This window comes from Pinus tabuliformis, chromosome 3_2, assembly GCF_031772625.1.
Source record: "Pinus tabuliformis cultivar Carrire ecotype Pingquan chromosome 3_2, CPIR1, whole genome shotgun sequence".
Lineage (NCBI taxonomy): Eukaryota > Viridiplantae > Streptophyta > Pinopsida > Pinales > Pinaceae > Pinus > Pinus tabuliformis.
The window spans coordinates 319,304,563-319,331,811 of NC_142302.1; the positions used below are offsets into that span (position 1 = coordinate 319,304,563).

The 27,249-nt window shown below is 40.0% G+C and overlaps 1 protein-coding gene across 1 annotated transcript; it reads left to right on the plus strand.

Moving 5' to 3' along the window:
- Positions 1 to 2,399: 2,399 nt before the first annotated feature.
- Positions 2,400 to 2,750, plus strand: LOC149180806 (uncharacterized). The gene has a single exon (XM_089413996.1). The coding sequence runs from the start codon at positions 2,400 to 2,402 to the stop codon at positions 2,748 to 2,750; it is 351 nt and encodes a 116-aa protein (XP_089270122.1).
- Positions 2,751 to 27,249: the final 24,499 nt, after the last annotated feature.

Sequence of the window (27,249 nt, forward strand, 5' to 3'; positions counted from 1 at the left end):
CCAAAATTTGACCTTTTAGGGGAACTGCAAAACCTGTTTGTCAAAATTCCCTTAGTCCAAGCTATGAAGGATGTGCCTATTTACGCTAAGACAATTAGAGAACATTGTTCCAAGAAACCTAGAAAGAGAACAAGGGATCCTCTTAACATTAATGTTATGGGGAAGCTATCAGATATTATGGTGGGAAAATATGTACCTGTGAAATATGGAGATCCAGGGAACCCAATTTTGACAATGAAGATTAACGGGGTTAACATCCCAAATGTACTGGTAGATTTGGGGGCTGTAATTAATGTTATCACATCTGAAACTATGCTTACATTGGGTCTACGAAATCTAAAACCAACTCCTATTGTCCTGGAATTAGCAGACATATCTATAGTAAGGCCGATAGGAAAATTGGAAGACATAACAATTTTAGGAGACTCATGGTATTATCCCGTTGATATTCTGGTGTTACAAACACAATCCCCAGCTGGTGATCACCCTCTGATTTTAGGAAGACGTTGGTTAGCAATTGCAGATGCCTATATTGGATGCCAGTTAGGAAACATGGTGATATATAATGGGGAAGATAGAAATAACCTTATTTTTTACCCCCCTTCAGAACCAAGTTCATTAGGTAAAACAACATTTAAACAAAATTCCCTACCTTTAGAAGGGTCTGAAGCCAAAAGCGAGGAAACCAGATGAATCCTTACTATTAGTCAAGCCCTTTATTTTAAAAATGAGATAGAAGATGATACTATTAATACTTTCATCAGTATCCCCCATGCCATTTCTGATCAAACTTGTCAATTTCTAGAATATGTTATGATCTGTGAAACGTAGGAAACTATTGAATTAGGCATTGAAGATGAAGATATTCCTATAATTACACCTTGTGATAGTAATCCTATAGAAATTGAGCCAGTGAAGACATTGAATATTAACCTAAATCTTTCACCATCCCATACTGAACAACTATTGAAAGTTCTTCATGAACATAAGGAAGAATTCACATAGGATTATACAGATATGAAGGGTATCCTTGCTGATTTGTGCACTCATCATACATACATCAAAGAAGATTGTCAGCCTGTGAGACAACCGCAGAGAAGAATGAACCCCTCTCTAAAAATAATTTTCAAGGATGAACTTCATAAGCTACTAGATGTAGGATTTATTTACCCTATCTCGAATAGTCAATGGGTTTCTCCACTAGTTATTGTTCCTAAAAAGAATGGTAAATGGTGGATTTGTGTGGACTATAGGGAGTTGAACAAAGAAACCTTGAAGGATAATTTTCCCTTACCCTTCAATGACCAAGTCTTGGATACCTTAGCCGGGAAGAAGTTTTTCTCCTTCTTGGATGGGTTTAGTGGGTATAATAAAATCCGAATAGCTCCTGAGGATCAGGATAAAACCACTTTTACATGCCCTTGGGGGACTTTCGCATATCGGGTCCTTCCATTTGGTCTTTGCAATGCCCCTCCTAACTTCCAAAGGGAAATATTAGGGATTTTCTCTAATCTATTTGATGACAGTGTCAAGATTTATATGGATGGATTTACACCATATGGGGGATCATTTGAGGAAGGGTTGGAAAACTTAGAGAAGTTTCTTAAAATATGCATACAAATTCATGTTTCTCTAAGTACAGTTAAGTGTCATATGATGAGAGAAGAGGGTATAGTGTTGGGACACTTGCTTTCAGCTGCTAGAATTCAAGTTGATCCGACCAAGGTAGAGGTAATTTTGCATTTTCTTGTACCAAAGACACCAACGCAGGTACATAGTTTTATTGGTTGCACTAGCTATTATAGACGTTTCATAGAAAAAATTTCTAGAATAGCATTCCCACTTTTTCAGTTGTTAACTAAAGATGTAGAATTTTTGTGGACAGCTGAGTGTGAAGAGGCTTTTGCAAAAATCAAGGAACTAATCTTCCAAGCTCCGATCTTGCGAGGTCCTAATTGGGAACTCCCTTTTCACATCCATATTGATGCCTCTCAAACAATGATAGGGGCATTTTTTGGACAACAAGAGGACAAGATGCGGTATGCAATATACTATGTCAGCAAGAATTTGACACCCGCTGAATTAAATTATACGGTAACATAAAAGGAGTTCTTGGCTGTTATTTATGCTATTAACGAATTTCAACATTACATTACTGGATATCCTACTTTTTTGCATACTTACCATGCAAAATCAAGTACTTGATGAATAAACCTGTAACTCCTGGGCGTGTTACAAGGTGGTTATTACTACTTCAAGAATTTGACATTACCATCATAGATAAACCAGGCAAGGATAATGTAGTTGTTGATTTCCTGTCTAGATTAGACACTAATGATGAAGGTACACCTGTAGAAGATAATTTTCTGAATGAATATATTTTTGCAATTTCTACTCACATGCCGTTGTATGTAGATATTGCTAATTATCTTGCTACAGGGAAGGTACCCAAGAATTTGTCTTACAAGGAACAACGGAATATCATTCATCATAGTACCCATTATTCATGGATAGCAGGATATATGTTTTATACACGAATCGACCAGCAAATCCGACTCTATGTAGCAAAAGATGACATCTATGATGTCCTAAAGGCTACTCATGACAGCCCTTGTGGGGGACATTTTGCAGACCAATGGACTAGGCATAAAGTGTTACAGATGGGATATTATTGGCCCTCCATATTTCAAGATGCGAGAGATTATGTCCAAATATGTGATAGCTTCCAGCGGATGAGTCAAACTGGTTGATCAAATGAAATGTTATTACAACCTCAAGTGGTCCTTGAACCTTTTGAGAAATCAGCTATTGATATCGTTGGCCCGTTTAATCCGTCTTCGCTTCAGAAAGTTTATATTTTAGTCTACATAGATTATCTGACAAAGTGGGTTGAATTCAGGTCTGTGACGAAAGCCACAGAAAAGGTTGCCTCGGACTTTTTGTTTGAAGAGATTTTTTCTCGATATGGCACCCTGAGAGAGATAGTTTCAGATGGGGGAACGAAATTTACATCACATATGATAGCAAGGATTATGAACGAGTATGGGATCAAGCACATAATAACATCCCCCTACCGCCCTCAGGTGAATGGTCAAGTGGAAAGCACCAACAAGGTATTAGAAAACATTCTCACAAAGATGGTGGCAAATCATCATCGAGATTGGGCTGAAAACCTTACTGAAGCTCTTTGGGTGTACAGAACATCATGGCGGGATACAATAGGGTTTTCACCGTATGAGCTTGTCTATGGTAAATCTCCATTGTTTCCAATAGAAATTGAGATAAATGCACTTATAATAGCTCTCTAAGTAGGATTGGACCTTTCAGAAGCTCAGAAACACTGGCTGGAACAACTAAATGAACTAGATGAAATTTGTTTAATGGTTGTCCAGAGAACTACCACAATTCAGCACCAAAGAACAAAATGGAATGATAAATTTATTAAGAATAAGGTGTCTCATAAAGGGGATTGGGAATTACTATATGATTCTCATTTTAAATAATTTAAGGGGAAGATTTGCTCTTGTTGGATGGGGACTTACAAGATTGATGAGGTATTTGATAATGGAACTTTAAGACCTGTCATGATTGATGATACACATGCTTCTTTTATTGTAGCTGGACATCATCTTAGACTGTATCATCGTTCTGTGTTACCACTCAATTTCTTTTTTGCAGGTACTACCACTGGTGTTTACATCCTATGGAGGCAAGAAAAATTTTCTAAGTGCCCGGTGCTATTACTCCTTATGTTGTTACTCCTCCGATGTTGTTACTCCTCTGATGCTGCTACTTCATGGTGAAAATTTTTCTAAGTACCTGGTGCTGTTATTCCTTCTATGTTGTTACTCCCCTGATGATGTTACTCCTCCGGTGCTACTACTCCATGGTGAAATTTTTTCTAAGTATCCGATGTTGTTACTCTTTCATTGTTGTTACTCCTCTGATGTTGTTAATCATCTGGTGCTGCTACTCTGTGGAGAAATTTTTTCTAAGTGCCCAGTGTTGTTACTCCTCTGATGTTGTTACTCCTCTGATGCTGCTACTCTGTGGCAAAATTTTTTCCAAGTACTCGGTGATGTTACTCATTTGGTGTTGTTACTCCTTCGGTGTTGTTACTCCTTCGATGTTGTTACTCCTTCGGTTCAACTGCTCCATGGAAAAAAAATTTCTAAGTACCTGATGCGTTACTCCTTTGGTGTTGTTAATCCTCTAACCCTGCTACTCCTCCAGTGCTGCTACTCCATGGTGCGAAAATTTTCTAAGTACCTGATGTTTTTACTCCCCGGATGATGTTACACCACCAATGTGGTTACTCCTCTGTATTGTCACTCCGTCAGGTAAGTGCCAAGTATGTCCCCGACTAGACTTTGCAGCTTTGATTAGTATTTCTTTTGAGATGACATGAGGTGATCGCAGACGATCATTTTTCAGTTGGGGGGAGGTACATCTATATTTAAAAACAGTGACGTAATCAATTTCAACAATGATTCGTTGACATCATCATAAAAATACCTATTCCAATACGTCCACTCCACGATTCTTACCTTACTCTACACATTTATCAATAGATACTAGATTTAACGAACCAATCATTTTGGGTCTGTAGAGTAATTACCATAATGGCCCCCAATTATTTCTATAACCTATCGTGTATTTTTCCCATCTTTCTAAAAATTGCCATTCGTACACCCCGCTATCACCATTTCTTATGTCTTTCTGCAAAAATTACCTGTTGATACTCCCTCCTAATGGTTTCTTTGCTACTCCAAAGTGTTGCTAATTAGTTGTAGCAGAATGGGTGGAGCGGCTATGAGACATGAATCAGAGAGCACAATTCTGGTCTGCAATAACACAGATGTATGGCGGGTCTTTGTAAATGCATTCTGGGAGAGATATTTTGAGAGATTACAGGGGTTTGAATAGACTTTTATAGCTGAATTTGAATTGAACTTGGAAGAATATCATTCCAGAGTTTAAAGTCACAATATCCCTATCACAGAGGAAGCCATCTTGGTCGTCAGTGGATTACCATAGGAAGGGCATAAATGGTTTTCGCAAAAGGCTCCCTTTCCAGAGTTCTCATAAATATTTTACAAAATGGAGAAACAAGAATTCATAAAGGAAGAGGGTATGAGCGTAAGTCATTACCTTATCCCCGGGGAAAAGTTGCATACTTCGTGTTAAGATACATTACCTATGAAGGACGCTTTACAATTTTGTTCAAGTATAATTTTAAACTATTAACGTCCCTTCAATTCCCACATGCAAAAATTCATTCATTGAATCTGCCTTTCTTCCTCTGGAAAAGTCTTCAACTTAATGGCACAATCTTCCCATTGCTCTCGGCAAGTATTAGCAATCCTCACGAATCACAGGTTGGTCCAACTACTAGTAATTCAAGCGCTGGCTCGAACTCCTTTATCTTGGCCATAGTTCGTTGAATTGTCGTAAGAAGAATTGGAGGGTATTATACCTACAAAGGTGGAGGATGGAAAAGGCTTAGCCAAAATGGAGGATGCCATAGTCGATGTTGCTCCACAAGAACCAACATCACCTGTTGACTCGGTCGAAATGGAAGGCACCACAACTAGTGCTGATCCACAAGTGTCGGCATCACCTGTTGGATTAGTTGAGATGGAAGATGCCACAACCAATGTTGCCCCACGAGAACTATCATCTCCTGTTGGCTCAGTCAAGATGGAAGATGTTACAACCGATGCTGCTCCACAAGAACCAACATTACTTGTTGGCTCAGTTGAAGTGGAAAGGATGGAAATTGAGGACATGGTTGATGCTACTTCAACATTAGTTGATAATATTTGGGGAGAACTATAACCATAATCACTGGAACAAATGAACTTGAGGCCTGAAGAAGAGAGTGCAGGTGGTGCTGCTCCACAAGAACCAACACCACCTGTCCAATAAAATTTGAGGTTTTAAGAAGAGATTGCAGGTGGTGTTGTTACACAAGAACCAACACCACCCATCCAAGAAAACATGGGGTCTGAAGTAGAAAATGTAAGTGGTACTATCACACAAGAACCAACACCACTAACAGAAGAAACCCTGGCATCGGTAAAAGAAAAATAACCTACACTTGACACGGTTCTTCAGGAACCACAAGGAGACTCGACCAAAACAAAAAATGTAGAAGTTGAGGGGCATGACTTAGGGAGTACAGTCCAGACAGAAATGAGAGAAGATGTTATTCATTCTTCCATTCCTACAACTCTACCAAGAGGGGCAAGGAAATATCAGACTCCTCGGCGCTCGAAGGAGGAAAAAATTATTCCCCTAGTTTTAAAATTTGTTGGTACAAGATTTGATTCACTGGTCGAGGCGGTCACTCAAGTGTCGACGCTCGTCATTGCACAGACATAGAAATTTGGAAACATGGGCGTCAGCGCTACTACATAAGCACCAGTGTTGGCTAAGGAACATATTGAAGAACTGGTGGTGGATGCTAGCCCTAAATAACAACCAAGGGAAGACATTCATTTTGACACTACCTCATAAGGGTTCAAGTCAATTTTTGTACAAAGAATGGATGGTCGAGTGGAAGAGCAAGCATGGGAGAAAAATGTTGAGGATGTTACTCTGTAGGTTTTCAATTAACTCAAGAATTTCTAAAAGACGCAATGCCTGTTGAAACTAACCCATAAGAGACAGATGCAGTTCTGGAATGCATGGGAGAATAGGCGGGAGAAAAAGAAGTGGAGAATGTTGAGCCTCCTGTTACACAACAATTTGCCACTGTTTGTGTACTCCTTGTTCCTTGATCTTGGAGCACCTCTACAGTAAACCTTGTGTACTTCCCTATCATGAAGAACATCTCCTTGAGTCACTTTCCATCTGCAAAGCATTTTCCCTTTACATCATTTCCGAAGATACTTTCTTTAAACCCAGTTTTAAAGGCCAACACTATCCCTCAGTTTCTTCCCTATGCCGATTTGCTTAGAATAACACTGAGGCTTGCGCCGATCAATGCTATTATCCCTTGATTACCCGCTCTGATCCTCTTTTGGAAATTTTTTTAAAATGGAGTCGAAGCTTCCAGGTCTAGAAGCTTCGTGAACAGGAGTCTAGTAAATGGTTAGTAGAGATAGATCCAAGAGAGACTGTTTAGGCTATTTTCCGCTATTAAGAAGGAAATAACCCAAGTGATAAGGCTTCTTCCCATCATAAGAGGAAACATATACCCTCTCTCATGCCTATATAAACTTCTCTTATTCCAACCTTAGCTAGATTTGGAGAGCTAATGAATGGAAGGGCTGGAATAATCGGCAAAAGCTTGCTAGTCTTAGCTCTTAATTTATGCTTGTTAGGAGCTTGTTAAAGGGAGAATAGCTTGTAGATGTTTTGGTGTGAAAAAGTAGAAAGAGACCTTAAAATCCCATGATTGAGGTGTTTGAGGATATGTTAGAGTGATGCTTCAGATTTAGACCCATCGAAGGAAACCTGCAACGCTAAGGCAAAGGTTGTACTTTCCATTTTGTTAGATTAATACAACTGATATTTTGTTTCCTATATCAATTGCAATATTGTATTTGGTAGCTTAAGACTCCTTAGCCTCTTAAGTAGTTTGGATTCAATTTTATGCTATCATGTTTGTTGTTGTTTCTTACATGTTTGTTTCAGATACGTGAACAAAAGGAAGTTGGAGCATGGAAGTAAGATCACCATCAAGTGGATTATCATTATAAGAGGTAGGCCCTCTTATTTGATTCTCACTCTAAGGGAACTTATGTTAGATTGTCTTGTTTGTGGCTAGACCCTCTCCCCTGGGCTAGAGGGATTGTCTTTGTCCACAAAGAGAATCTGACTACACCACAAATTGGTGACGGAACACACATGCTGACTACGTCTTCTGAATTGTTGTTTGAATTGGACGATGCATGCTTGAACTCAATGAGGGTGGTTTGAACTGAACGAGGATGGTTTGAACTGAATGAGGGTGGCCAATTAGCTGGCCACCGATTTCATTTGATCGTGACCATCTCAATGGTTCATGTATTTCCTAAATAATATTCATGCAAAAGAGGAATAGGTTTAGCCACTTCCCTGTTAGTCGCTACCGTGCTCTACATGCTCAGATTTTGGCACCTTGTTTTTTATTGTTGTTACTGCTGGTTTTCATGGCCTTTGAACTGGTGGCATTTGCTGGTGATTTTCAATCAGGCACCACTCCTTGTACATTGTATACATCTTCGTTGCACTAACCCTGCCTCTGGAGCTTGTTTTTTTAAAGGGATCAGTTGTTACAAGAATCCTGCAGGATTTCCTATAACTGCTTCTCCCTCTAAAATTTCTAGCTAATGCTTGAGCAGGGACTGAAGAGACAGCTTCAAAAGGTTCTGAGGGAAAGGAGTAATAGCTGGAATACATCAGGTAAGAAACAAGTGAAGAATGCTGCTATTTTATTCATCATCATTTTTTTGCCTAAAAACGAAAGAAACAGAATTTCCATGTTTTCTGTGCAAGGAAGGAAAAGAATGTGGAAATGTGGGTGTGCAGGGATGGAATGGAGAATTAGGAGGATGAATGGTGGCAGGGAGGTCCACAGGCCCTCTGGACAAATTTCTAGCCCTCAGATTCTTCTCTGAACTTGATTTTGGGCTCTTTGTAGTTTCTACAAGAGCCTCCTGTAGAATGCACAAAGTTTCCTGTAGGATGCAAACTTTCTAGAACAAGTGAGACCAAGGCCTGGGAAAAGACAATGGTGATGGAGGAATGAGCTATCAAGGGTGTATGCAGCTTGGCCATGTCTTTTTTCTCTTGTGTGACCCTCCTGCAACCTGCAATGCATTCAAAAGAAGTTAGGTTTTTTCTTTTTCTTTTTTTTTTTTCCTTTTTTCATCATTTTCTTTTTTCTCTTTCTCTCTTTTTCTTTATGAGACAGCTGGGGTGCCTCCAGGAGGATTTCACCCTCACTACCTACCTTGGGCACCTACAAGAGGTTTTCACCTAGGGATCTTTTATTCTTTTTCTGTTTTTTCCCTTTTTTCCCTTTTGTTTTTTTCCTCTTTTTTTTTTTTAGCTCAAGGTGTGGGTGGAGTGGAGGCAGAGACCTACTCCACTACCAACACTATTTTACTCAGATTCTCAATGAATTCCTACTTGGAAAGGGGCTTCCTGTAGATCTTCAACCTATGCCCATTGACAAGCATGGGGATGGCTTCTTCATCGATGGTCCAGATCAGGACTGAACCATTGTCATTGCATTTTTCTACTGTGTATGGTCCCAACCATCTTGTCCTCAGTTTTCCCTTGAAATCTTTATATCTTGAATCATACAACAGTGCCCAATCTCCTTCTTGGAATTGTTTTTCTTTGAGGTGTCTGTCATGCCATATTTTTCTTTGAAGTTGGACTACCTCTAAGTGGAGAAGGGCCTGCGATCTCTGCTCATCCAATCCATTGAGCTGAAGTAACCTTTCCTCTTGTGCATGGTTGAGATCTAGGTCCAGCTGAGCTGCCATCCTTAATGTGTTATATTCAAATTCTATTGACAACAAAGCCTTCTTCCTGTAGACCAACTCATAGGGTGTGAACCCTGTGGTGGTTTTCCATGTGGTGTTATAGGCCTAGGTGGCCTCAACCAATCGATCTGCCCAATATTTTTTGCTACTGCTCACTGCCTTAGTCAAAATCCCTTCCAAAGCTCTGTTAGTGACTTCCACCTGGCCATTTGCTTGCGGATGATAAGGGGTGGAAGTTTTGTGCTTAATCTTGTGATGTGTGAGTAGGTCTTCAATCAGATTGGAGGTAAACTGACTCCCTTGATCTGTAACTAATTCTCTTGGATAGCCAAACTTGTAAAAGATATTTTCCCTCAAAAACTCAGCTACTTTTTCTTCTGTTGCTGCCTTGATCGCCTTTGTTTCTGCCCATTTTGTCAGATAATCAGTACACACAATGATGTAAGATTTCTGTTTTGAAGGAGGGTTGATGGGACCCACAAAGTCCATGCCCCACTTCTCAAATGGCTTAAAAGTCACTTGAGGTTGCAGGGGCATCTCATCCCTTGGAGTAGGTTTCCCCATCCTTTGACATCGGTCACATTGGCTGATATATTTTCTGACATCTTGATGAAGAGTGGGCCAATAGTAACCTGCTTGCAGAATTTTGAAGGCAGTCCCTTTTGCTGCAAAATGGCCCCCACAGGGCCCATCATGACAGGTTAGGAGAATGTCAAAAACTTCCTTCTCCCTAACACATCGCCTCAAAATCTGATATGGGCCAAGTTTAAAAAGATTGCCCCCAATCCAGGTGAATGGGGCACTTTTCCTCACGATCTTTCTCTTCTCTTTCGAGGACAGGTGTGGCATAAGCTATGTTGAAACCATGTAATTTGCTATATCAGCAAACCATGGAGAGAGTACTGAAATAGAAAATAGGTGTTCATCTGGCATTTTATCATCCACCATTACTTCTTCACTTGTAGACAGATCTAATCTAGACATAAAATCAGCAACAACATTTTCCTTACCCAGCTTATCAACAATGGTCAAATCAAATTGCTGCAATAAAAGTAACCATCTAATAATACGAGCATTTACATCTGGTTTATTCATCAAATACCTAATTTCAACATGATCAGTGTATACAAATGTTTGATAGCCGGTGATGTAGTGTCTAAACTTATTTAGGGAATGGACTATAGCTAGGAGCTCCTTTTCGGTTGAAGTGTAGTTTAATTCTGCCTTGGACAGGTTCTTACTGACAAAATATATGGCATAAGGCAGCTTCTCATCAACTTTCCCTAAGGCTGCTCCTATTGCTTTGTTCGAGGCATCTGTGTGAATATGGAAAGGTAGGGCCCAGTTTGGACCTCTCAAAATTGGGGCAGTTACCAGTTTACCTTTCAAAGTATCTAGAGCCTCTTAACAGTTGTCAGTCCATATGAACGTGACATCTTTTCCCAAAAGACCAAACAATGGAGAGGCTAGCTTACTAAAATCCTTAATGAATCTTCTATAATACCTTGCTAAGCCTAGGAAACTCCGAACATCTCTTACCGTTTGAGGAGGTGGGACCCTTTGGATAATAGCAATCTTGTTGGGATCCACCTGTAATCTTTGCTGAGAAATTGTATGACCTAGCATGGTCCCTTCAGTCATTAGGAATTTTCATTTTTCAGGACTGAGGGACAGGTTCATTTCGATGCATTTTGCTAAAACTTTTCCCAGGTTGGTTAGAGCTTCCTGGAAGTTAGAACCATAAGGGGTAAAGTCATCCATATAGATTTCCACTGAATCATGAACCATTTCAGCAAATATGCTCAGTACTACTCTCTGGAAAGTGGCGGGAGCATTGCACAACCCAAAAGGAAGGACCTGGTATGCAAAAGTACCCCAAGGACAAGTGAAAGTGGTCTTATCTTGGTCTTCTAGGCTGATTTGGATCTGGTTGTACCCACTAAACCCATCTAGGAAGGAGAAGAACTTCTTCCCTACCAGGCCATCTAACACTTGATCTATGAAAGGCAAAGGGAAATGGTCCTTCTTGGTGGCCTTGTTTAGTTCCCAATAGTCTACACAAATTCTCCACTTCCCATTTTTCTTTGGCACTAGCACCAAAGGAGAGACCCATTTGCTGTCAGAGATGGGGTAGATGAATCCTGCATCCAGCAACTTTTGCAGTTCTTCTTTGACAATGTCCTTAAGGGCTGGATTCATCCTCCTTTGAGGCTGCCTAACTGGTTTACAATCTTCTTTAATGTAAATGTGATGAGTACAGACTGAAGGGTGGACTCCCTTCATCTCCTTATAGCTCCAAGCAAAAGCATCCAAGTGGTTTTCCAATAAGTTACACAGTTCTTTCTCCTAAGAGGTGGATAGGGATGAGTTGATCCTCAAGGTTCTTTCTGGGCTGAATTCCACATTCTTCACTTGGAGAGAGGTCGGATCAACCACACAGAGATCAACTACAAGATTGGCCTGGGTTTCTTCCACCAACTCTTCTAATGGAAACACACTGGGGGTGGATTCTGAATCAAGTTTTCAATAAGGTCATCCTCAGTTTGTGGGCCCCCCATGGTAGCCTCTACTGTACACAATGGTGCGGAATAGACTTCATCCTCATCTTCCTCCTCCAACCAGAGAGGTAAATCATGTTCTAACAGAGGTTGGGCAAGAGGATATAGGACCAGTTGCTTGGACATATGCCCATTCTTGATTGTCATGTTCCCAACTCGACAACTGATGTAGGCATCTGCAGTAGCCAACCAAGGTCTTCCCAGGATGAGAGGATACCCAGTGAGCTTTTCCTTTGGCTGGAGAACCAGGAAATCAACAAGGTACTCCCAGGAATCAATAGAGACCATTACATCTTCCACAATCCCCTCAGGGGTCATAGTGGAGCGGTCTGCTAACTGCAGGACTGTGGTGGTCTTTCTCAAGGAACCCTGAAGGTTGAGTTTGAGCATAGTGTCCCTGGTCATCACATTAATGGCAGCCCCTAGATCAATCAAGGTATGGGGGATTACGGTGCCATTGATGTGGACATCGACTATAGGACTCCCAGGGTCTAGATATTTCGGACAGATTACCTACCCCAACATTAGGTCGGATAGTTGTCCTATGACATTGATAGTTGGAGCATCTCTCTTGCGCCTGCCTGGGTGCCTGAAGCACTTCTCCTTGATCATCTTGTTGTATATGGGCACATCCTTTATGGCTTAGAGAAGTGGTATCTTTACACATAACTGTTTTAATTCTCCCAGAAGTTCAGTTTCTTCTGGGGTCAGTTGTGTGGTTCCAGTTAGTCTCTCAGGAAAGGGTGGAAATACTTTTGGTTCACTTTCCTATTTTTCTTCCTCATCCTCCTGAGGAGGAGGTTGCCTATCTGGGAGAACCTTCCTAGATCATAGGTAAATCTCCTGAATCTCCACATCATAGGTCGGACATGATGTTTCTCCACCATATACCTGTGGGGCCTGTCTATTATTACGGTTCGGGTTCAGTTGAGCAGGTATTTGGGGATGTCTTGGTGGAGTAGGAGGTAATGGTTGTGGTTGAGTGGGTGGTGGAGGCAAAGCGCGTGGGGAGAGTTATACTGGGGCCTCCACCCCTGATGAGGTGCATTCCACTGAGGCTGTGGCTGAGCATAAGAGTGAAACAAATGAGCGACTGGTGGAGCCTGGTATTGAGGAGGATATGACCAAGGAGGGGGTGTGGACCAGGAAGGATGAGCAGGGGGACCCAAACAAGGCATGGAAGTGGCTTGATTGGGGTTTTAATAAGTCTGGGATGTCCCTTGCATTCCCTGCTGGTAAGGTCTAGGTCCATGTGGCCTCCTTTGGTTTATGAAATAGAGTGGTTCAACGACTCCTTTAGCCCCTTGATATGAAACTTTAATTCGAAGCAAGGAAGGGCACTGATTCGTAGGATGGTCCTCTTCACAGACTAAACACACTTCTATAGAGTGCAATGGACATTCATTCCTAAGATGCTTTCTAGTGCACCTGGGACAAAAGATGGCCAAAACCCTCTAGGCTTCCTCTTGCTTCCTTTTGATATGCAAGGTATCCATTTGCATGGCAAGAGTTTGCCTCATCTCACTCTTGAAATCTTCCAGCTGATTCTCAAGTTCGTTTCTAAAGGATGAACTAGATGAGGATGTACTGGCTAAAGGTTGACTTCCCCTACCTCTCTTTCTAGCTGACCTAGAATGGTTTCTAAACATAATCTATATGTCACATCATAAGGCAATTGGTAGATATCTCCCCCAGCCAGCAAATGGAGGGTATCTATAAGGTCTTCAGGGACTCCTCTGAGCAGAACCAACTTCATAGATTCGGGGTCAACTGTGCATCTAGCCCTTTTATAACTGAGTTGAAACCTTTCTTCACAGTCTTCTAAAGATTCATCACTTCCCATGGTCATTTGGAAGATTTCTTCCTTGGTATCCTTTGACCTACAGTAGTCTCGGTATTTTTCGTTAAAGGCTTGCTGCGTCTGAGCCCAAGTTGTGATACTATTTCCAGGTAACCCCATGAACTAGTGTAATGTTGCATCCTTGAGGGTAGAAGGAAACAATTTCAACTTCTACTCATCCTCTGCATAGTCATAGGTTCGACAGAGAAAAAAAAATTAAAACAAGAAGGTATCAGGATCTTCGGTAGTCAGTCCATGGAAGTGAGGTAAGGCTGAAGGACTTATGTTTTTCATTTTTGTGTCCCCATTGGTCTCTGGGATAGGAAAGGCACCTTCTATTATTTCCCCATTTCCTTTAACATTTCTGTTTTCAGCCATGGTCTTAGGAGGAATGGTTTCTTGCTCTTCTTCTGTTATAGGATCTTCGTATATCTCTGGAGGTTCACCTATAGGTTCTTCTGGATCATTGCCACCAAAGAAGAGAGAAGGGTGACTTAGTGATGTGGCGGGGGTGTTGGGTAGGAATTTTCCTGAATTGTCGTTGTTCCTACGAGGCATGAAAGGAAATCTTTTTTTTTTTTGGGGGGGGGGGGGATTTTGTGTTTTTTTCTGCTTGTACCTGCAAAACTGAAATGGATTGAACAACAACTTGCAACTAACTAAAATGAATCTTGCTGAAATGGAAATTGCAGAACTGAAATGAAAGCAGGAGATGACTAATCTACTTTGCTGGAATGGAAATTGTAGAATTGAAATGAAAGCAGGAAATGTCTAATCTACGCTTGCTGAAATGAAATTGCAGAATTGAAATGAAAGCAGGAAATGTCTAATCTACACTTGCTGAAATGAAATTGTAGAATTGAAATGAAAGCAGGAAATGTCTAATCTACTTTTGCAGAATTGAAATGAAACAACTACTCTACTTTTGCTGAAATAAACTACTTAGCAAAATGTTGCAGTAGAAAATAGAAGAAAAGCAGTAATCACAAAATACTCTGACGCTTCCCCGGCAACGGTGCCAAAAAGAGTGGTGAGCTCCAGTATTGCAGCAATAATGCTACAACTTCTGGGGCTTCCTTCTTTACTTTTATCAACCTGGTAGTTCGTAACAAACATGGAAGCAACGACGCTGTATGCACAAGTACTAGCTCTTACTATAGGCTGTCAATTGATCAACTGGCACAAGTTCGCTAGGAGCTTAAGACAACTTCTATGAGTTCTCAGAAGAAGCTTTAACTGTGATGAAAGGAATCTACCTCTACAGGGGTTATTCTACTTGCAGAAAGAGAAGGAAAACTAGAATGAAACGCAAACCCTAGCAAAACCTAGTTTACCCACTAACCCTGCTTGTGCAAGAAAAGAGATGGAAACTATCGAATGGGTGCCATTGACTACTGAAAAGGTAAATTGCATTTATTCAAGCTACTTCTAAAGAGAAATGAGAAGAAATCATCTTTTTGTACTTTTGAGTATTTTTATGTGGAATTATTATGCTTATGATTTGACTGGTTGTGACTGTGCAGAGGTTTGGTGGCAAAAGAAGATGGAGTTGGCTTTTGCAAATGGTAAGGAAGGTGTGGAGAGGTCCTAAGAAGCCCCTAGTACCCTTCTAAAGACTTCCATTGTGATCAGACTTCGAAAAATCACTCACAGGAAGTTCTACAGGAGGCTGCAGGGGATCTACAGGAGGATCTACAGGAGGAGGCCGAAAGTGGTTTTTGGAGGTTTGAAGGTGGAAAAATGATGGGAAAGGGGAAATGAAGGCTGGATGAAGGTGTTGAGGGGTCTATAACTTGTCAAGGAATATCAAGGACGAAGGAGATGGTTGGATTTGTTCAAATGGTAAGAAAACAGCTTTATGGAAAAACAATGTAGAAATTAGGGCAGATTGGCGAAATGTGGCGAATGAGTTGGGGGATCTATGAGAGGTGAGCTGGTGCTAGCTATTTTATGGAGGAATGATGAGTTGGAATTTCCTACAAGAGATCTACACACTTACTTCTCAAAACTGACGAAAGTAAGAACCGAAAACAGAGTTTTGTCTATCTTAACCTAATTTCTGACCTAAAACCAGAAAAATGTTGAACAGTACCTTATGAACAGAAAAGCATGCGAGATAACTATGGTAAAAGGGCATAAAATGATCTAAGCAATTAAATCTGAACCAATATCAACTTTTCCAAATCAAAGTATCACACTAGCAGTTGCATGAAGGAGCAAAAACTGTGTTTTTGGTGGCAGCAGTAGTGCCTTGACCTCAGATCATAGTCCCAAGGAGGGAGAAAGGAGATCAAGACCTATTGTTAGCCTTTTTGGATCTTTTTCTATCACTGCAACAACTTACTTAAGCAACTTGAAGCAAAAACAACTATTCTAACCATCAAAAGCAACCTAATCCAATGAAGTAAAATGAGTATATGCAGTAGAAATTAACTCATGAATGGAAACAAAAACATATAAGTACAAAAAGGAGGTGCTGGGTAGCTTGGGTTGGGCCCTAACCCAAGAGCTTTAGCCCTCTAGAAGAAAAATCAGTGCTGGCTCAAAACTTCATTCATCTTCATTATCCAAAATAGCAGTTACATCACATAAAAACTGTCTCAAAAAGAACTCAAAAATGAGCTGAGTATAATGTTGCACAAAAGTGTGAAAATATACTAAGAACTGGCTAACCTACTGAGGCTCGAAGCCTTCTTATTTATACAAGTGGGGACTCCCAATAGTCCTCCTAAAATTAAGGAACTCGGCTTCCTAGAACTGAAGATAACAGCAACCCTACTTGACTTGCTCGGCTGCCCCTTGGAATCATCAATGTGGGCCTTTGTACTCTGAGCTGCTAATGGAGAATTCGAGGAAGGGGTCATTAATGAAGGAGACACCCCTCCTACAAGTCCTCTTCCCTGTTTCCCTCGAGTTTGGCTACCATTTGCTCATAATTTCCTTGTCTTTGTCCAAAATTGTCCAAAAAAATCTGCAATAAACATTCATTAGACTACATGGCAAAGTGACTATCCCCATTCACTCTATTGACATAAATATATTCAAAAACATGCACAAAAATATTGAGAATGGTGGATTAAATTGAAATAATAGGCAGAATGAGCCCATATAGTTACCCATTTCTGGGGCTCATCAAGTCCTATAGTGTGGACTCCAAAGTTGGTGCAACGACTAGAGGCCTTTGAAAACAATATCGCACAAGCTGTAGATCATTGGCTTGATCAGATTTTGGAAGATTTGTTACAAAATTTACAGTTGACACCTCAGTCAACTATAGCGAAGCGGATCAAAGATTCTTCAAAGGACCGCTAGTGAAATTATTTAAGGTAATTGAATACTTGGATTAAAATGCTATTATGTGAAAAGTGGGTAATTCCATTACCTTAATGTTCGGAGCTAAGTGAAGTGGAAGATTCTTTAGAAATCATGAAGAATCAGGACCAGAGTATAGCCCATTGATTGGACCTCCTTCAAGCGATGATGAAGGGGTGGTGCAAACTATGTCGTGAAGCATTGTTCAGTTAATAACTCAAGGTATTCCTAGAACACATCATCCATCCACTCCACCTCCACCTCCGCCTCCACCGCATACACCCTCACCTACACATCCTCCTCTGCCTCCACCATTCATCATGGAAAATGCAATGAAGATGTCAATCTTCAAGGGAATAGAGAATGAATATCCAGAGCAATTCTAGTTTGTTGCAAACATTGTATGGACCGCGCAACAAATTGCCGATGATAATATAAAGAAGGCGCAGTTGGTTACCACCTTGCAGGATCGCGCGCTAACCTGGTACATTAAGTATTGTGCTGACAATCCTCATGCATCGCTAGCAGAAACTCAGACAACTTTGAACAAAGAGTTTAGTAAGCCTAAATTTGAGGTGCAGTCGGTAATTGAATTTAACGAGATTCTATTGAGGGTTGAGGAGACACCTTGGGACTTTGATCAGAGGTTGAAGTGCCAGATCAGATAGGCTAACATGAAAATCTCTTATATCCAACATTGTGACTGGTTCATCGCATCACTTTTGCCCCATTTAAGAATTGCTCTGTCATAACAGAAGATAGCAACACAGGCAGAAGCCTTGGAGATTGTTTGGAACCAAACTTGCATGTTTTTACTTACCTTTTTATCCTATTTTCCTTCACATTTACACTCCTAACTAAGTCATTTTACATCCTAAATCGTGCAAGTATACCTCTAATCATGTATTTATGAATTAATTAATCATTGAAGCATAGTCTAGGGGATTATGACCAAAGCACTTGCTAAACTTCATCTTATGTGCAGATTTCTAAAGTCAAATGGCTAAGTTTACATGTCGAGATGGCATAGCTATTATCGAACTGCAGCTATAATGGCACAACCGATCCAGACTTCCTCTTTCTATCTTTTTCATTCAATTTTGGGATTATTATAGCCTTCATGTAAATCATAGGAAACAGTTACCTTGATCACAGGAACTGTTTTTGTATAAGAAAGGATAGAGAGTTTGAAACAAGGGGTTAGAGACAAGAGAATTGAGTTTTGTAACAAATACTTTTTCATTAATGAAATTTACAATTTTCTGATCTTTTTTTGAGTTCATGAGTTAATCACAGCCCTGATCAAGGAGTTTGGCCCACTCTCCTTATTAGGTGCCGCTGAGATAGTGTGTGCTAGTTTCTTTTCACATGTATGTATTTTCCTTATTGTGATGGTTTGATATAATTGTTGTGAATCGACTTGTTGTTACAGTTAATCATTACTATTATTTCCATTGCTGATACAGATTGGTTATCCCTGTCATTTATATTGCTTTTACAGATTGGTTATTCCTATCTTTTCCATTTGCTATTACGGACATTATTATTTGATTAATGAATTCTCGGCTAGTTACAGACAGTACAATTGTTACCTACATATATTTTTTGCATTAGCCTTGAAATAACCAGTAGAACCAAGATTGATAATTAATGTGGGAAAGGGTTGAATAGTTTTATTCACACTTGGACACCAACATTTTGGCGTCGTTGTCGGGATTACGGTTCGTTTTACTTTTTATATTGTTTTATTTTCTATTTCAAATCATTCTCTTGCATTGGGGAGGGAAGGTGTCTTACCATACTCCAGGCCCTGAGATGTGAGAATTTTTAATGCTCCAATTGCATGAATAAATATCTGAATAAAAGGGGCAGAGGAGGAACCCAAAAGAAAGGAAGGAAGGATTTAGGTAGGAACACCTACATCTAGGAAATCATTGTCAAAGTGGAAGCTGAAGCATCTTCACGGGCCGCTGTTAGGGTAAGGATTCACATGTAGTGTGAGGGGCAGTTTGTTGAACAACCAATTATCCTTAGGAGTAAGGATACCCCTTTCAATGGAAGAAGGAGAAGGAGTAGAGAGAAAAGCATCAAATAAAATAGAAGTACCCCTTTCAACAGTAGAATAAGAGGAAGTAGCAAACAGAGGGTCAAAAAATGAAATCAATCCAAGTGCACCTGCAGAAGGAAATTTGGGGGGATTTGCGTCACCACATGATTAGGGAAGTGATGTTAAGCAACCTCAATCACATGTTTTCATACAACATGAAACTTTTGAAATTCTGAGTGATTATTAAAGGGTTTTCATGGCACGTCCAACCTCCTCGATTGAATTTTCAATTGGAGATATTATAGGTGATGCGCCAATGAAGCCTATCCCACTGACCGCTTTCCCTAACATACATGGGCTTTCCTTGGAAGATCTAGATACATTTCTATTCAAATTTGATATTGTCTGAAGGGGATATGACTACGTGGTTGATGCTCAGAAATTGAAAATATTACTTACTACTTTCAAGGGGAAAGCTCTGCGATGGTTTATGGGTCTGGGTGGAAAATCTATCTCCTCATGGAAAGAGACGAAGAAAGCTTTTTTGGAGAAGTACTAGGATTATTGTAAATCTTGGGATATAAAGGAAGAAATTTTTAAATGTATGCAGAAGGAGGATGAGAATATCGAGGATTGTGTGGAACGTTTTAAATATACCCTACAGAGATCTGGCCATAGCGATCTGAATAAGGATATTTTAAAAAATATTTTTCTCCAGACCCTAAGGGAAGACTCTCTGGACCTATTGAGTATAGTAGGAAAGGGTGATATATCTAAAGAGGACTTTGATTCTATTTGTGAGTTATGAATTCATTGTTCACAAGGGGCTGCAAGGAATATGCAAGGGATATGGGCTTCTAAAACATCCAACAGAGGAATTACAAAAGTAGAAATCGGGAACTTATTGGACAACCTGAAAACCGACATCCTGAGTACACTTTCCTCTCAGATGGACACGTTACAGGAAAAACAAAAGAAAATGGAGTTAGAAAAGACCATGGCCATCTTCTACCCTTAGTGTAGGAAGAAACATCCATTAAAGGAATGTCCATTAAATATTGTGGAGACATGTGCAATATGTGAACATGCTCACTCCACCAGTTCATGTCCATCTCTTCCTGGGTGAAAGGTAGTATTCCAGGGAACAAGTGAAAGAGTAGAGAAACTATGCTTGATGGGTTCCAAGAAACCATGGTAGCCACAACCACCAAATTCAAACCAATATATGCCTTAGGACCTTTCTCATTATTTTAGGATTTTAAATATGGGACCTTAGTTAATACCTTTTCCACAATCATGGCCTCAATTTTATCAATATCCACCCTGGCAGTTTTGGTTCCCTCAGTCTAGTTCGAACCCTTCATGGTCTCAGAATTGGCGAGGGCCTTCCCCTCCTCCTAGTCAATTTCCTTAACCTTTGCAACAATAGTAGTTACAACTTCCTTCCAACATTCCCTCTAGTACTCCTCATCATCAGCCTCCTATCCAACCTAATCCACATCCTAATAATAAGGGTCCTCAATAGAATGACATGCTTAACCTTCCTTCATATAGCATTTCCAACGCAGAATGTAATGAGATAAATTTGCGATCCGGCCAGGTGGTGAATGCTCAGACTTCACCAATTATCGTGGAACATACTGGTGATGATGATCTAGAACCATAATCCCAAGTAGTCGAGAATGAGTCAAATCATAATTCTGTCAAACACCCCCCTCCTCATTCGGGTGCTACTCAAGGCTGCCCAACTGATCTGCCTTATCCCGAGATATTAGCATTGAGTAAACAAAATCCTCAACCAAAATTTGACCTTTTAGGGGAACTGCATAACCTGTTTGTCAAAATTCCCTTAGTCCAAGCTATGAAGGATGTGCCTATTTACGCTAAGACAATTAGAGAACATTGTTCCAAGAAACCTAGAAAGAGAACAAGGGATCCTCTTAACATTAATGTTATGGGGAAGCTATCAGATATTATGGTGGGAAAATATGTACCTGTGAAATATGGAGATCCAGGGAACCCAATTTTGACAATGAAGATTAACGGGGTTAACATCCCAAATGTATTGGTAGATTTGGGGGCTGTAATTAATGTTATCACATCTGAAACTATGCTTACATTGGGTCTACGAAGTCTAAAACCAACTCCTATTGTCCTGGAATTAGCAGACATATCTATAGTAAGGCCGATAGGAAAATTGGAAGACATAACAATTTTAGGAGACTCATGGTATTATCCCGTTGATATTTTGGTGTTACAAACACAATCCCCAGCTGGTGATCACCCTCTGATTTTAGGAAGATGTTGGTTAGCAATTGCAGATGCCTATATTGGATGCCAGTTAAGAAACATGGTGATATATAATGGGGAAGATAGAAATAACCTTATTTTTTACCCCCCTTCAGAACCAAGTTCATTAGGTAAAACAACATTTAAACAAAATTCCCTACCTTTAGAAGGGTCTGAAGCCAAAAGCGAGGAAACCAGATGAATCCTTACTATTAGTCAAGCCCTTTATTTTAAAAATGAGATAGAAGATGATACTATTAATACTTTCATCAGTATCCCCCATGCCATTTCTGATCAAACTTGTCAATTTCTAGAATATGTTATGATCTGTGAAACGTAGGAAACTATTGAATTAGGCATTGAAGATGAAGATATTCCTATAATTACACCTTGTGATAGTAATCCTATAGAAATTGAGCCAGTGAAGACATTGAATATTAACCTAAATCTTTCACCATCCCATACTGAACAACTATTGAAAGTTCTTCATGAACATAAGGAAGCATTCACATAGGATTATACAGATATGAAGGGTATCCTTGCTGATTTGTGCACTCATCATACATACATCAAAGAAGATTGTCAGCCTGTGAGACAACCGCAGAGAAGAATGAACCCCTCTCTAAAAATAATTTTCAAGGATGAACTTCATAAGCTACTAGATGTAGGATTTATTTACCCTATCTCGAATAGTCAATGGGTTTCTCCACTAGTTATTGTTCCTAAAAAGAATGGTAAATGGTGGATTTGTGTGGACTATAGGGAGTTGAACAAAGAAACCTTGAAGGATAATTTTCCCTTACCCTTCATTGACCAAGTCTTGGATACCTTAGCCGGGAAGAAGTTTTTCTCCTTCTTGGATGGGTTTAGTGGGTATAATCAAATCCGAATAGCTCCTGAGGATCAGGATAAAACCACTTTTACATGCCCTTGGGGGACTTTCGCATATCGGGTCCTTCCATTTGGTCTTTGTAATGCCCCTCCTAACTTCCAAAGGGAAATATTAGGGATTTTCTCTAATCTATTTGATGACAGTGTCAAGATTTATATGGATGGATTTACACCATATGGGGGATCATTTGAGGAAGGGTTGGAAAACTTAGAGAAGTTTCTTAAAATATGCATACAAATTCATGTTTCTCTAAGTACAGTTAAGTGTCATATGATGAGAGAAGAGGGTATAGTGTTGGGACACTTGCTTTCAGCTGCTAGAATTCAAGTTGATCTGACCAAAGTAGAGGCAATTTTGCATTTTCTTGTACCAAAGACACCAACGCAGGTACATAGTTTTATTGGTTACACTGGCTATTATAGACGTTTCATAGAAAAAATTTCTAGAATAGCATTCCCACTTTTTCAGTTGTTAACTAAAGATTTAGAATTTTTGTGGACATCTGAGTGTGAAGAGGCTTTTGCAAAAATCAAGGAACTAACCTTCCAAGCTCCGATCTTGAGAGGTCCTAATTGGGAACTCCCTTTTCACATCCATATTGATGCCTGTCAAACAATGATAGGGGCATTTTTTGGACAACAAGAGGACAAGATGCAGTATGCAATATACTATGTCAGCAAGAATTTGACACCCGCTGAATTAAATTATACGGTAACATAAAAGGATTTCTTGGCTGTTATTTATGCTATTAACGAATTTCAACATTACATTACTGGATATCCTACTTTTTTGCATACTTACCATGCAAAATCAAGTACTTGATGAATAAACCTGTAACTCCTGGGCGTGTTACAAGGTGGTTATTACTACTTCAAGAATTTGACATTACCATCATAGATAAACCAGGCAAGGATAATGTAGTTGTTGATTTCCTGTCTAGATTAGACACTAATGATGAAGGTACACCTGTAGAAGATAATTTTCTGAATGAATATATTTTTGCAATTTCTACTCACATGCCGTTGTATGTAGATATTGCTAATTATCTTGCTACAGGGAAGGTACCCAAGAATTTGTCTTACAAGGAACAACGGAATATCATTCATCATAGTACGCATTATTCATGGATAACAGGATATATGTTTTATACACGAATCGACCAGCAAATCCGACTCTATGTAGCAAAAGATGACATCTATGATGTCCTAAAGGCTACTCATGACAGCCCTTGTGGGGGACATTTTGCAGACCAATGGACTAGGCATAAAGTGTTACAAATGGGATATTATTGGCCCTCCATATTTCAAGATGCGAGAGATTATGTCCAAATATGTGATAGCTTCCAGCGGATGAGTCAAACTGGTTGATCAAATGAAATGTTATTACAACCTCAAGTGGTCCTTGAACCTTTTGAGAAATCAGCTATTGATATCGTTGGCCCGTTTAATCCGTCTTCGCTTCAGAAAGTTTATATTTTAGTCTACATAGATTATCTGACAAAGTGGGTTGAAGTCAGGTCTGTGACGAAAGCCACAGAAAAGGTTGCCTCGGACTTTTTGTTTGAAGAGATTTTTTCTCGATATGGCACCCTGAGAGAGATAGTTTCAGATGGGGGAACGAAATTTACATCACATATGATAGCAAGGATTATGAACGAGCATGGGATCAAGCACATAATAACATCCCCCTACCGCCCTCAGGTGAATGGTCAAGTGGAAAGCACCAACAAGGTATTAGAAAACATTCTCACAAAGATGGTGGCAAATCATCATCGAGATTGGGCTAAAAACCTTACTGAAGCTCTTTGGGTGTACAGAACATCATGGCGGGATACAATAGGGTTTTCACCGTATGAGCTTGTCTATGGTAAATCTCCATTGTTTCCAATAGAAATTGAGATAAATGCACTTATAATAGCTCTCTAAGTAGGATTGGACCTTTCAGAAGCTCAGAAACACTGGCTGGAACAACCAAATGAACTAGATGAAATTTGTTTAATGGTTGTCCAGAGAACTACCACAATTCAGCACCAAAGAACAAAATGGAATGATAAATTTATTAAGAATAAGGTGTCTCATAAAGGGGATTGGGAATTACTATATGATTCTCATTTTAAATAATTTAAGGTGAAGATTTGCTCTTGTTGGATGGGGACTTACAAGATTGATGAGGTATTTGATAATGGAACTTTAAGACCTGTCATGATTGATGATACACATGCTTCTTTTATTGTAGCTGGACATCATCTTAGACTGTATCATCGTTCTGTGTTACCACTCAATTTCTTTTTTGCAGGTACTACCACTGATGTTTACATCCTATGGAGGCAAGAAAAATTTTCTAAGTGCCCGGTGCTATTACTCCTTATGTTGTTACTCCTCCGATGTTGTTACTCCTTTGATGCTGCTACTTCATGGTGAAAATTTTTCTAAGTACCTGGTGCTGTTATTCCTTCTATGTTGTTACTCCCCTGATGATGTTACTCCTCCGGTGCTACTACTCCATGGTGAAATTTTTTCTAAGTATCCGATGTTGTTACTCTTTCATTGTTGTTACTCCTCTGATGTTGTTAATCATCTGGTGCTGCTACTCTGTGGAGAAATTTTTTCGAAGTGCCCAGTGTTGTTACTCCTCTGATGTTGTTACTCCTCTGATGCTGCTACTCTGTGGCAAAATTTTTTCCAAGTACTCGGTGATGTTACTCATTTGGTGTTGTTACTCCTTCGGTGTTGTTACTCCTTCGATGTTGTTACTCCTTCGGTTCGACTGCTCCATGGAAAAAAAATTTCTAAGTACCCGATGCGTTACTCCTTTGGTGTTGTTAATCCTCTAACCCTGCTACTCCTCCAGTGCTGCTACTCCATGGTGCGAAAATTTTCTAAGTACCTGATGTTTTTACTCCCCGGATGATGTTACACCACCAATGTGGTTACTCCTCTGTATTGTCACTCCGTCAGGTAAGTGCCAAGTATGTCCCCGACTAGACTTTGCAGCTTTGATTAGTATTTCTTTTGAGATGACATGAGGTGATCGCAGACGATCATTTTTCAGTTGGGGGGAGGTACATCTATATTTAAAAACAGTGACGTAATCAATTTCAACAATGATTCGTTGACATCATCATAAAAATACCTATTCCAATACGTCCACTCCACGATTCTTACCTTACTCTACACATTTATCAATAGATACTAGATTTAACGAACCAATCATTTTGGGTCTGTAGAGTAATTACCATAATGGCCCCCAATTATTTCTATAACCTATCGTGTATTTTTCCCATCTTTCTAAAAATTGCCATTCGTACACCCCGCTATCACCATTTCTTATGTCTTTCTGCAAAAATTACCTGTTGATACTCCCTCCTAATGGTTTCTTTGCTACTCCAAAGTGTTGCTAATTAGTTGTAGCAGAATGGGTGGAGCGGCTATGAGACATGAATCAGAGAGCACAATTCTGGTCTGCAATAACACAGATGTATGGCGGGTCTTTGTAAATGCATTCTGGGAGAGATATTTTGAGAGATTACAGGGGTTTGAACAGACTTTTATAGCTGAATTTGAATTGAACTTGGAAGAATATCATTCCAGAGTTTAAAGTCACAATATCCCTATCACAGAGGAAGCCATCTTGGTCGTCAGTGGATTACCATAGGAAGGGCATAAATGGTTTTCGCAAAAGGCTCCCTTTCCAGAGTTCTCATAAATATTTTACAAAATGGAGAAACAAGAATTCATAAAGGAAGAGGGTATGAGCGTAAGTCATTACCTTATCCCCGGGGAAAAGTTGCATACTTCGTGTTAAGATACATTACCTATGAAGGACGCTTTACAATTTTGTTCAAGTATAATTTTAAACTATTAACGTCCCTTCAATTCCCACATGCAAAAATTCATTCATTGAATCTGCCTTTCTTCCTCTGGAAAAGTCTTCAACTTAATGGCACAATCTTCCCATTGCTCTCGGCAAGTATTAGCAATCCTCACGAATCACAGGTTGGTCCAACTACTAGTAATTCAAGCGCTGGCTCGAACTCCTTTATCTTGGCCATAGTTCGTTGAATTGTCGTAAGAAGAATTGGAGGGTATTATACCTACAAAGGTGGAGGATGGAAAAGGCTTAGCCAAAATGGAGGATGCCATAGTCGATGTTGCTCCACAAGAACCAACATCACCTGTTGACTCGGTCGAAATGGAAGGCACCATAACTAGTGCTGATCCACAAGTGTCGGCATCACCTGTTGGATTAGTTGAGATGGAAGATGCCACAACCAATGTTGCCCCACAAGAACCAACATCGCCTGTTGGCTCAGTCAAGATGGAAGATGTTACAACCGATGCTGCTCCACAAGAACCAGCATTGCATGTTGGCTCAGTTGAAGTGGAAAGGATGGAAATTGAGGACATGGTTGATGCTACTTCAACATTAGTTGATAATATTTTTGGAGAACTACCACCATGATCACTGGAACAAATAAACCTGAGGCCTGAAGAAGAGAGTGCAGGTGGTGCTGCTTCACAAGAACCAACACCACCCGTCCAAGAAAATTTGAGGTTTTAAGAAGAGAGTGTAGGTGGTGTTGTTACACAAGAACCAACACCACCCATCCAAGAAAACATGGGGTCTGAAGTAGAAAATGTAAGTGGTGCTCTCACACAAGAACCAACACCACTAACAGAAGAAACCCTGGCATCGGTAAAAGAAAAATAACCTACACTTGACACGGTTCTTCAGGAACCACAAGGAGACTCGACCTAAACAACAAATGTAGAAGTTGAGGGGCATGACTTAGGGAGTACAGTCCAGATGGAAATGAGAGAAGATGTTAT